General features: G+C 40.0%; 1 protein-coding gene across 1 annotated transcript; it reads left to right on the top strand.

Annotated features, from left to right (window-relative positions):
* Positions 1-10,047: 10,047 nt before the first annotated feature.
* On the top strand, positions 10,048-11,768 carry LOC121750209 (heat stress transcription factor B-3-like). The gene is made up of 2 exons (XM_042144699.1): positions 10,048-10,501; positions 11,147-11,768. The coding sequence occupies exons 1-2, from the start codon at positions 10,268-10,270 to the stop codon at positions 11,603-11,605; spliced, it is 693 nt and encodes a 230-aa protein (XP_042000633.1). The 5' UTR covers positions 10,048-10,267; the 3' UTR covers positions 11,606-11,768.
* Positions 11,769-12,984: the final 1,216 nt, after the last annotated feature.

Raw genomic sequence — 12,984 nt, 5'->3', positions numbered from 1 at the left:
TCCCAGAGCGGAAAACAGCCGAGCAGATACTTTAAGTAAGTTGGCCTCATATCCGAGCTCAAAGGTGGAGGAATTACTACACCGAAGCATTGATGAAGCTGAGGTACATTCAGTAACCAGCTCGCCGAACTGGATGACGCCGATCTTACAGTATCTAGATCAAGGACAACTGCCCGAGGATAAGAGAGAAGCTCGGAAAATCACATGCCGAGCACTTCGGTATGAACTTCATGAAGGAGTCCTATACAGAAAGTCCTACCTTCAACCGTTATTGCGATGTGTAGGACCAGAAGAGACGGACTACATCCTTAGAGAAGTTCATGAAGGATCTTGCGGTAGCCACATCGGAGCTAGAGCTTTAGCTAAAAAAGTTCTGAGATGGGGATATTATTGGCCAACTTTGGTACAAGAAGCAGTGCAGCTCGTCAAGACATGTACGAAGTGCCAAATTCATGCAAATATCCCAAGGATGCCGCAGACCGATCTATGTGCTATGCAAAGCCCTTGGCCTTTTATGCAATGGGGCATAGACATAGTAGGACCACTACCACAAGCTCCTCGGCAAATGAAATTCCTTATCGTTGCCGTGGATTACTTCACGAAGTGGGTGGAGGCTGAACCATTAGCTACGATAACGAGCTCGAAGGCATTGGATTTCGTCTGGAAGAACATAGTGTGCCGATTTGGCATACCCCACATCCTCATTTCGGATAATGGGACTCAGTTCACCGACAAGACATTCAAGAATTGGTGCCAAGAGCTGAATATTCAACAGCGGTTCACTTCGGTCTCCCACCCACAAGCAAACGGACAAACGGAGGTAACAAACCGTATCTTGGTGAAAGGGTTAAAAGCTCGGTTAGAACAAGCCAAAGGACAATGGGTAGAAAATCTCCCTCAAGTCCTATGGTCCTACCGAACTACACCCAAAACCTCCAACGGTGAAACTCCGTACAGTCTGGTGTACGGCACTGAAGCCGTGATTCCGGTTGAGATCGGCGTACCCAGTCCCCGAACTCTAAATTTCTCCTCAGAAATGAATGATGACGGACTAAGAGCCGAACTAGATCTGGCCGAAGAAAGAAGAGAATTGGCCTGCATAAAAGCAGCCAAGTACAAGGAGCAAGTAGCCCGGTATTATAACCAAAGGGTGAAAAAGCTGCAATTTCAAGTGGGAGATCTCGTCTTGAGAAACAATGAAGTAAGCCGAGCAGAAAAGCTGGGCAAACTCGAACCCACATGGGAAGGTCCATATCGGGTGTCAGAAGTCCTCGGCAAAGGGTCTTACAAATTGACTCACATGTCAGGAGAACAAGTACCCCGAACATGGTACATTTCCAACCTCAAGAAGTTCCATTTGTAAGAGACAGTCCGGTCAGTCAGTCTTGTGTCTAGTTCGGTCCTAGGGGTATGTGCTTTCTTTGTTTTTTACTTGTTTTTCATGTTTGTCTATGTGCGTTTTGTTCGTCTATGTGCGTTTTGTTTGTCTATATGCGTTTTGTCTGTCTGTGTGTGTGTCGTCTCTTACAAATGTTACTGAGGTATCTTGTTCTTCGAAGGCTGATCCCCTTTTTAGAACATATATAAGCCAACGATTGTGAGTCCAAGCTTCTAAGGAGGATACAAGACCACAATTCAGCTTAAGAAACAAGCAGTTCGTCTGAAACGAACTGCAACAAAGGGAAAGTCCGATCCACGCGATAAAACTCGCCGAACTAGGACAAGGGAAAGTCCGATCCACGCGATAAAACTCGCCGAATTAGGACAAGGGAAAGTCCGATCCCCAAATTAGGACAAGGGAAAGTCCGATCCGAGCGATAAAACTCGCCAAATTAGGACACAAGCTTAGTCCGGTCAAAGAAATTTACTTCATAAGACCAAAGACGAGTCCGGTCAAAGAAGTTTACTTCATAAGACCAAAGACGAGTCCGGTCAAAGAAGTTTATTTCATAAGACCGAGGACCAAGTCCGGTCAAAGAAGTTTACTTCATAAGACCAAAGACGAGTCCGGTCAAAGGAGCTTACTTCATAAGACCGAGGACGAGTCCGGTCAAAGAAGTTTACTTCATAAGACCGAGGACGAGCACGATGAAATTTTTTCGCTGAGCTGTAAATACGCAGTGATAGAAGCGAAATGAAGATTTCATTTATTAAAACTTGTTCGGCATACAACTCCGCTGCCCTACGAGAAGGCGTTACGCTATTACAAAGGACTATTCTACTGTCCCTGGTTGCTAAAGTTGAGCCATCTATTCACAAAATCCTCGTGAAGCCGAGTTCGGGCGTTCCGGGCAGCTGAAGAATAAGCAGGTCGACGAGATGCTCTGATCGACCTACCGCCTCTTCCTTGAGTCCGGGAAGTACTGGCACCTCGGCGGCGAAGAGTCTCTTCACGAAGCATTTGTTGATCTTGCTCACTCATAATCACAGCTCCTCTACGAACTTCAGTCCGTCCTTGTCTTGACGTTTCCGGTTGCTCCTGAGTCCGTTCTCGTCTTGACGTTTCCGGTTGCTCCTGAGTTCGTTGCTGATTTGGAGTAGGATTTTGAGCAAGTGGATCAGAGGTTTGAGCTGGAGTATGAGCATCTGTTGGCGGGAAATGCCTAAGGAATCTCTCGATTGAAGGACGCCGGGAAAGAACGATGTCGTACCGAGAAGCCCAGCGCCGCAATGATTTCACAACTTGTTGGCAAGCCGAGCTCTCCAGCGCATTGTTCCTCCGGAGTACGTGATATTCCTCCCACAGTTCGTCAACTCGTTCCTGAACTTCAGAGATGGTCATTCCCCCGCGCCTGCTGATGAAATCCTCATACGCAGTCCTCTCAGCGACGGCAGTGATCAGCTCGGCCTCCAGATCTTTCTTTTCGGACTCTAAGTCCTTATTGTCGGCCTCCAGCTTCACTAAACAAGCCAAGAGTTCGTCATTCTTCATCTGGTCAGCTATGGCTTTTTTCTCAGCTTCGTCTAAAGCGGAAGAGTACAGCCGCTTCCAGTGAAGTACCTCCAGCTCCTTAAGAGTTAAGAATACAAAGCAGCCTATGTCAGTTCGACATTTCAGTTTACTGAGCAGGTAGTAAACCACAACAGGAGTAAAAGAGAGTACGAAAAGCTATACGAAGACACAAGTGCAGAAAGAAGAATTTTTTCATTCATAAGAAAAAAAAATTTTTTACACGAGGGCTTCAAGGCCATTTTACAACAAGGAAGAAACTAAACTAAGAGAAGGGAGACGAAATCATACTCCGCCAGCTTCGTCTCCGGCTCCTCGGTGAGGTTCAGCTTCCTTCTCCTTGTCTGCCTCAGCTTCAGCCTCGGCCTCCTTGCTCCCCCCAGCCTGCTCGGTGCCCCCATCACCGATCAGCAGCACCTCTTGCTCGGCCTGCCTGTCTCCGGTCTGCTGATCAAGCTGCTCGGTCTCACCCTCTCCGTGGAAAATTGGAGCGGGTGAAACTGGCCCTAAGGAGGCAAAGATAGCCTCCATATTCTCGTCCCGGTCAGCTCGGCAACTACGAACTCGGTCAGCAGAAAGCAGGACCGAGGACGAAGCAAGCTCCTCAAGGAGCGGCAGACTCTGGAGACGAGCTGCTATCTCTCGGCCGTACAGCGGCAGGACGACTTCGGGCCCCTGCTCGGCATTATCGGTCATCAGTTTCAGCAGATCACCGACAAAGGCCGAAAATTGATTGCTCAGAAAGAGTTTCTCCGCGAAAGCACGGAGAACCTCCCCTTGGGCAACCACGACGGCAGCATCCCTCCGTTTCGTCTGCTCTCGCTGGATGACGAGCTGGTTTTTGGCAAACTGGGCTTCATCCTGGGCCGAGATCCTAGCAGCTCTGGCCTTCTCAAAGTCTGCCTTAGCCTGTTCGGCCTGGTGACGAGCAGCCGCCAACTTCCTCTGCATCTCAGCATAATCGTTGGACGCTTTGGAGAGTTCAACGGCGACGAGCTTGGAGAGCATATCGTTCCTCTGAAAATGGAAAAAGGAAAAAGTCAACCGAGGGGCCACAAAAAATACAGGAAAAAAGCAAGGCCAGAAAATCAAGAAGAGAATTCACCTCGGCGAAGTCCGTGGGCCATAAAAATGGCTCACAGATATGTTCCGAAGGAGGCGCCAAGACCACGTCTTTCTCTGGCGCTCTTGGGGGCTTCTGGGTCTTCCCCTTCCCCTTTGCCGAAGTGGACTCCGGATTTTTTGGATCCGAAGAAGAGGTCTTTTGCCTCTTCGGATTCTTCTCGGCATCAGGCGCCGAGCTGGTAGCCTTCTGTTTCTCCGGCTCCTTAAGCTCGGAGGATTTGCGGCTAATCTTATTTAGCATGTTCACTGCCAAAAAGCAAGAAAGCAAAGTTAGTTTTCGCCACAAAAGCAGTAAGGCACAAAAAAGAATTCCTCACCCTCGGTCTCTTCATCCGAAGACGAGGAGTCGAACACGAAGTCGCCCTTGACGAGCTCAGACTCCAGATACTGCTTCCTAATCATAGGAATCTTATTGAGCTCGCCCTCGAGCTCGTCCAACGGTTCTAACCGAGGATGAGGAATCACGGACTTCGGCCCTCTCCAGGGAAAGCCCGGAGCCGCTGTCCTATTATAAAAAAAGAAGCGATGTTGCCACTTTGGCCACTTGGTTTTGCAGAAGGCCCTAAAAGGCTGTAAAGGGATCAAGTAAAACCAAGATCCTTTTCTCTTAAACTGGAAAAAATTAAGGATTGCCCTCAGAGACAGATCCTTATCTAGCCTACGCAGTTCGGCAGCAAAGGCCGATAAGTGCCTCCAAGAATTCGGAGTCACCTGACCTAAAGGGAGTTGAAAAAAATCTAGCAGCTCTACAAAGGCAGGGGGAAGAGGGAAACGAAGCCCGCATTCCAAGCCGGCTTCATAAACGGTGGCGTAATCCTCCGGCGGCGAGTCAGCCCTATGAAGGTCGTCGGGAATCGCAACCTTCCCCCCAGGAAAAAAATATTTTTCGTGTAAGGATATCACAGTATCCTTACTCAAGATGCTGTGAAAATACTCTACGGTCTTCTCCCCGGATTCTTTCCGGCTAGAAGACCCCTTACCCCCTTTCCTACCGCTACCTGACTCAGAAGAAGAAGAAGAAGACATGGTTCTTACTCTTTGAAAGTCTGAAGAAATTCTGAAGAAATTCTTGAAAGTGGAAGGAAATTTTTGCGCAAAAGAGAGAGAAGGCAGAAGAAGCAATAGCAAAAGTGTTCAAATGATGAAGAAAGGACGTATTTATCAGATTCGGAGAAGATTTCAAAATCATCGCACCGTTTCGAATCCCACCTTTTCAGGATTCAACGGCCGGATTTTACTGTCGCATTTAATGCAGTCACGCGCAAGGCACGTCCCCTGACGTCAGCCTCCCCCGTACCTTTATCCAGAATGCCGAAGTGACTCGCTTCGCCGAAGTGATTCACTTCGCTTTTCGGGGGGGGGTAGTGATGGGGTACGTACTAAACAAGCCCAATAGCAGTGACGGCCCATCAGCCCAAAGTCCAAGGAAGAGTATCAGTTCGGCATTACCAAAGAGTTCGGCCCCAGCCGCATTACCAAAGAGTTCGGCCCCAGCCTACAGCCCGGTAAAAGCCGACCAATCAAGCTCTACTCTCAGATCGGCAAAAGCTGCTCGGCAATAGTTCAGAAGTTCGGTCTCAGTATTCGACCGAACTGGGAGATAGTGGACTCATGCAGAACCTCCACGACCTCCACTACACGATCTATTTAGTGGTGTCAACTCATGCAGGGTCTCATGCAGGATAGCGGACCAAACAAAGAGATAGTGGACCCATGCAGGATCTCATGACCTCCACGACATCCACTACCTAGTTAGTGGTGATGCAAGCCACGACCTAGTTAGTGGTGATGCAAGCCACGATCTTAGTTCAATGTATAAATAGAACTTAGATCAGATAGAGGAGGGGCTCTAGACATCAAATATCATATAGCAAGTCTGTATTTGTAAGCTGTAAACCAGATCAAGCAATACAATCTTGCCCTCCTTTCTTCCCGTGGACGTAGATTTACCTCAGTAAATCGAACCACGTAATTCCTTGTGTCGTGATCTATATTTTTCACCCGCATTTGTTACCATCAAAAATTCGCCAAACCATCATGAGTGAATATGGTCATATTATTGCTGAGGTTGGGAAATATAGTGTGAATAAATTTTGGACAGCCACATCATGAGTCTTGTGACAGTGAGAACAAATTTAACAATAATAAGTTGGAGACTGTAATAGTATCAGAAAAAAATAATAGTAATAATAATAATAATCGTGTTAGGTAGATGAGAAAGTGCATTTTTGACTAAATTTGTCAAATTATATTTGTGATGAATCTTTAACATTGATTGAACTAATGTTTGTACATGTTTAAGATTGTGCATCGTTGTAGTGGTGGTCGTACTTGTACTACTGAATCCTCTTTGCTGGAATCAGTTGAACAAGATATGCATATGGTATCCGAGGGGAGGAAGCAATTTCAACGGGATAAATATACTTTATTTTTTTATATTAGTTATTGATTAGTCTTGATTTTATCATAAATTAACTAATATTCAAATATTATAGGATATTAATGACCCATTGTTCAATGTCAAGAGAGATTACCACGGTATTCAACCACATTTCCATTGTAATGAGTTTTAGCTAGGCGAGACTAAGGAGACTTATTTTGTGGAATTCCAAGTACGTATTATTTTCATTGTATAGAAGTTTGTTTTTCTTAAAATAATATTCTAATATTTCATTTTTTATAGAATCATATTTTTGGCTTGATTCCAAGTAGCATAATGTGCGCACACTTTGGAAGAAAAGGGTCAGAATTAGATTCTTAAACTTTATTACTAACTTAAAGAAAATGAATGATAGGAAGTGGGGGATGTCGAGTTACGTGCTAGAAAGAGATTTCGGATGGATTACTTGATTAAGGGAAGAAATCTAAAGGTATGGCAAGTCCAATATCGCAAGGATGACCAGATATTTCAAGCTAGATGGACTTGGTAGTGTTGGGTCCATCTGGCTCGGAATATCTGGCATTCCTTGCGATATTTGACTTTGCTATAACTTCTTATTTCTTCCAATAGTCAAGCAATTCATTCCAAATCTCTTCTAGCACACAACCCGACCTTGTTCACTTCTTATTATTCATCTTTTTTTTTTTGTAGGTGATGCAATAAGAGAATACAATTCTAGCTCTCTTCTCCCAAAGTGTTTGCACATCATGCTCCTAATAATCAGACAAAAAATATGATTTGTAGAGAAAAAAAAATGTTTTGATATTGTTTTTAGAAAAAACATATTTTTATATAATGTATACTCGGAATTACTCAAAGTAAGCTTCCTTAGTCTTGTTTGGAGTAGGAGCCTTCCACTGGGGATGCGCATGAATGTTGTAGTAATCTCTCTTGATATTTAACAATTAATCATTAATTTCTAGTATAACATTTAAATATTACTTATTTATTAATTAAATAGGTTGGTTCATTGTGGATTTATTTAGCATAACTATTATAATATTCGTTTCATTGTATTTGTATTTTATTTATTAATTTTTAAAACTATTATTAAAATATTTGGTTCTAAGATTTTTATATCGATGTTGTATATATCGGATATTCTGAAAAATTGCAGAATATGATTATTTAAAATATAATGATTTTTAAATATTATATTATCCATCCACGGACTTTATTTTTTTGGATCCACCAATGATACCACAGACGGGTTATAAACTTGTAAACTTATAAGTAAAAATGGGAATAAAACAGTAGTAATAATTTTCGTTAATAAAGCCTGGTTAGCATTTCTCAACAAATCTGTTTTACTATTTTCATTTTCATGCCTTCTATAATTCTATTCAAACTCATCGTCATGAGCTGTGATTTTAGCCGTGATATGTAGTCAGATTAAGTTATTTTGTTAAGCCTCATTAACATACGATTATATAATCTTTTTCGCATTTGATAAAAAAGTTACTTGTATGTATTGGATTTCAATTCGACCAAATTCACACTCAATTGCTAAGAAAGTGATGCAATTGATAATATTCGGGAAATATAGATTGGGAAATCGGTGTTTCTTTTTCTCTCTTTACAAGTGTAAGTAAATTTCAATGTGGTAAAGAATTCCACAAAAGAGGCGACTTTGGCATTGACTTAATCTAATTATATTTTCTTGATAATCATAATTTTAGAACAAAAATAGCACCATATTACGAATATAAAATATCAACATTAATTAGTTGAACAATTCCACAACTATAATATTAAGCATTTCACAACATACTTTTACCAACTGAAATGAAAAAATCCACCAAATTATTAAAGTCTGTGTCAGTCTACATATGCTAAGAAGATTGTGAAGGGAGGGAGTATATCGGAATATAATATGATGAAAAAATCACATCGTTAACTACGTTCTTAATTTTATTGAATAAAATATACTTATCTACATTATAAATAATAAAATTATTCATTATGAATATAGTTGCACTAGCGCATGCTTTTCAACGGGACATATTTTCCAAGACCAATAAAGGAATTACTAAAAGAAAGAAATAGAGAAGAAAAAGTCTATAAAAATCGCTTTCCGTAAAGAAAAATCCAAGCAAAAAGATATTTTGTGTAGTGGAAATTCAAAAGGCCAGCAATAAGGTGAGAAAACAATGTTGGAGGATACATCACGTTGTTGCAAGTTCTAAACAAATTAAGTATTGAAGAATATTGTGGAAATAATATTCAAATCTACAGAATAATTAAATAGGAGTATCAATTTGTGATTAACAAATTCAAAGAAAACTCCAAAATCATGTAATCATCCTCATTTTAGTCCACTTCGGATGGCTTCATTCTATATAATTTCCATGTAAATGCATGCACTATAAGTCAAGTCCGCAATTTTATTTGCTTTTCGGTCCCACACCGCGGGCTGGTACAAGTTAGAACCCATGGTCTACAACTGAACTGAACTGAATTTAAATTAAGATCATAAGTTAGAATTCTGCTAACACCGCGCCACGGAGGATTCAAACCTTGAAACTTTTGACTTTAGACATTACATTTATGCTATATATATAGGGGAGCGTTATTCTCCTATTCATCCCTTAGATCCTTTATTCTTCTTAATATGGACCGTTAGATCTCATTCATCAACGGTCCAGATGATCTGCATTATTACACTATAATGGTGCATTATTAGTCGGTGTGCATTATTCAACTGAAAATATGCATTATCAAATGACACGCGGCACCAATCTAACCGTCGGATGACAAAATCGTAGGGCTGAGATTAAAAAGAACAAAGAACAAAAAATACAAAAAAGAAATAAATACATCCCTCTATATATATATATATATATATATAGACTAATTAATCCAGTTTCAGACGCGTTTATTATTTAATGATTGTCTCATCGTCCAAACATTGCCTAATATATAATTTTGAGTATTTAATGATTGTCTCATCGTCCAAACATTGCTTACTATATAATTTGAGTTCTATGTAACGACTAAATTAAAAGATAACTCTTGAAATTCAAAAACTTTGTTTTTTTTATATCCTGCCAATAGTACTATTTATATGGAATCCTACACGAGTTTTATAGTACTTATTAATTTCAAAAAATAAATAAACATGTAATGTATAGTGCCTACTAATAAACAATTTGAAAAAATAAAATATAAAGAAACCATTTAAAACGAATTAAGCGGGGCGAAACAATACAATAGTATGGCTCAACTTAACAACCATGTACTAAAAATTATTGGATAATTTATTGTCAACAATAAGTGTCCAAATTACTTTCTCTTTCCAACTTTCGATAGTCGTAGTTTCTGCGATTGCATACATACTATAACTATACTACTATATGAATATGAATTACGTGTGCATTAAAATGTGTAGAACATTAGCATTAATTAATATGGTCCCCTTTTGACCCACTCTATGGCTGGAAATCAAACGCACTATAAAATGAAACTACCACGAAACACAATTTTGGTATTTAAATAATAAAAAAGTATATAAATAGTTGAAGAAAAACAAATCCCTCCTATATTCTTCACGAGAGACTGAGAGAGAGATAGAGATAGGAAATTGTGATGAATTGTGGAATAGTGACGGGTTTCTATTGCTGGGGTTGGGAGTTTCTAACGGCGCTTCTTCTCTTCTCCGGCGTCGTCTCCATCTGATTTATATTATATTTCAATTCAATTCTCTCTTTCCAAAAATCCTTAGGTAGATAGATATATATTATATATATATATAGATGTGTGAGAGCGAGAGGGTGTTGGTGGAGTACGTGAGGAAGGCGTCGCCGCCGCCGTTCTTACTGAAGACGTACATGATGGTGGAGGATCGGGCGAGCGATGCGGTCATATCGTGGAACGACGATGGCACGGCCTTCGTGGTGTGGCAGCCGGCGGAGTTCGCCAGAGACCTCCTGCCTACGCTCTTTAAGCACAGCAATTTTTCCAGCTTTGTTCGACAACTCAATACTTATGTATGTTTGCCTCTCTTTCTTCATCCTTTTTCTCTATAAGAAATTATTGAAAATTTTATTCTTCGCCTATTTTATTTAATATTGTTATGAATTTGAGTAAAAATGAGGGATATTGTGTTGCTCGGAAAATAAAATCTATAGTACTTGCAAAAAAATATAAACCCTATAAAGTGTGTATGGAATATATAATTTCTACTATTTTCTGTCAAAGAGAATGCATATGGGCGTTCAAATTAAATCCACGCTTACTTTATTTTAGTATAAGATTATATTTTCATGTTTTGTGTTTTGGCATAGGCAAAAGCTCCAATTTGTAATAAATAATTAATCAAGACGCATATATCTTCTAAGATTAAAAAAAATTGTTTTCAAATATTGAATTTTATGACATATTGGAGAATCTAACTGGTCAAATCCGTCGCACTAATATATTATGTAGCGTTATTATTGCTTAATACTAGTGTTTTTGGCATATTATTTCATTAGACCGTGAAATACTTACAAGACTGCCCTAGAACGATAGAACTATACATCAGGCCAAATTGATACGAATTTGTTTTTGAGTCACTCCTAAAAATGCTGCAAAGGAGTAGGAGAATGAGTTTGCAACGATGTTAAATCTCATACTAGTATTTGACAAAATAGGGATTCCACAAAGTCGCGACGAACCGATGGGAGTTCAGCAACGAGAGGTTCCGAAAGGGCGAGAGGGACCAGCTCTGTGAGATACGGCGTCGGAAGGCGCCATCCAGTACGGGTAAGCACCAACCGAATGCACAAGCAGCAACAAGTGATCATTCCGACAACGATGAGCAACGGTCGCTGTCAACATCGTCGTCCGAAATCACGAGCCTTGTCGACGAGAACATGCGGCTCAAGCGGGAAAACGACGCTCTCAGCTCGGAGCTCGCGATGGTGAAGCGGAAATGTCAGAAACTAGTTGATATGGTTGCTGTTTGTGGAGAGAGTCGTCTAAAGAGAGAGAAACGGCCGACGGAAGATGGCGGCCGCGGTTTGAAACTGTTTGGAGTGAGAATGGAAGTTGGGAGGGAGAGAGAGGAGATGAAAAGGGTGCTTGTCTCTCAATCTTGCAAAATAATATAATTTCTCAATCATTTGATCATTTTTCTCAAACTGTTTATTGCCCTGAGATCATGATCAATGACTTTGTTTCCTTTTTTTCGTTAGTTGTTGAAGATTATGATTTTAAAATGTTCTACGTTGTAGTATTAATTATAGATTTTGAAATTTGAAACTATTGGGATCATACTGCGAGTCAATGGAGAAATCAAAATATTATACTTCAATTTATAGTGAACAAGAAAGGCGAAAATAGATTAATGCCACAAATCAATAGGGATGTGATCAAATTAAGTGAAATTTTGTCAAAAATCAAAGCAAATCTCAGTCATTGGATCTTGTGATATAACCGTTAGATTAATGTCATGTGTTATTTAATAATGTAGATTGAACAGTCTAATAATGTAGCTCGGCTAATCACTACAAAAAAAGCGCTGGATAGTGATGGAAATTAGTGACTGCGGCTGCTAGCTCAATAATTAGTGACGGAAAAAGCGCCAGTCACGAAATAGTGACAGATTATTCCGTCACTAAGCGAAGCAGCCATCTATATTTTCTATCATTTGGTGGGATTAATATCATTTGGTGGGATTAATCCCACCAAATGACAGAAAATATAGATTGTTGCTTCGCTTAGTGACGGAATAATCTGTCACTATTTCGTGACTGGCGTTTTTTCCGTCACTAATTATTGAGCTAGCAGCCGCCGTCACTAATTTCCGTCACTATCCAGCGCTTTTTTGTATTGAATAATGTAAAGCTTTTAGTGTAATAATGTAGCTCGAATATTATTATTACAACCATCCAATCTAAGGATTCAAGATCTGAGATTTGCTTTGCTTTTTTTTTACAGAATTTCACTTATTGACCAGTTATTGTGTAAAAACACCTAAACCAATTCAAACTAGAGCAATTCATGAAAACAAATGTTTAATTTGATCAAAATTATTCATTGAAAAAAATCAGAAAACCACAATAGTTACATGCAAATAACATGTTATGTGCTTTATCACGTTTCAACACACAGACGGTAATATATCATGTGTAATTTATATAATCATTAATTTAATCACAATTATTCGTTGGTGGAAATTTTTTTGAAAAACATAAAATTTGTATATTAAGAGAACAGTTAAAAAATATTAAAAATCATATATTTATATGCAAATAATCTTTAAAATAAAGAGATCTTTAGTAGATTTCAATGTTTGACCTCTATGAGACTATGACTAGGCTAATTCAATGAGACGATTAATGCATTTCTAGGTTAACATAAGAGAGCGTCTAGTTTAAAATAATTTGGTGCTAGTTTGTAGCTTAATTTAACCGTAGACAAGTCGAGCTCGAACGGATAATTTTATTGAGCCGAGCTCGAGTTGATGATGCTCGGTTTGTTGGGTTTG

This window comes from Salvia splendens, chromosome 10, assembly GCF_004379255.2.
Source record: "Salvia splendens isolate huo1 chromosome 10, SspV2, whole genome shotgun sequence".
Classification (NCBI taxonomy): Eukaryota; Viridiplantae; Streptophyta; class Magnoliopsida; order Lamiales; family Lamiaceae; genus Salvia; species Salvia splendens.
Note: the sequence above shows the minus strand (reverse complement) of the source record. Positions and strands in the feature narration are given on the sequence as shown.

What these genes read in the sequence shown, in the direction of transcription:
- LOC121750209 (XM_042144699.1), top strand. Translation starts at nt 10,268, where the DNA reads ATGTGTGAGAGCGAGAGGGTGTTGGTGGAGTACGTGAGGAAGGCGTCG. An exon ending in TTCGACAACTCAATACTTAT is followed by an intron (nt 10,502 to 11,146) that starts GTATGTTTGCCT and finishes TTGACAAAATAG; the next exon opens with GGATTCCACAAAGTCGCGAC.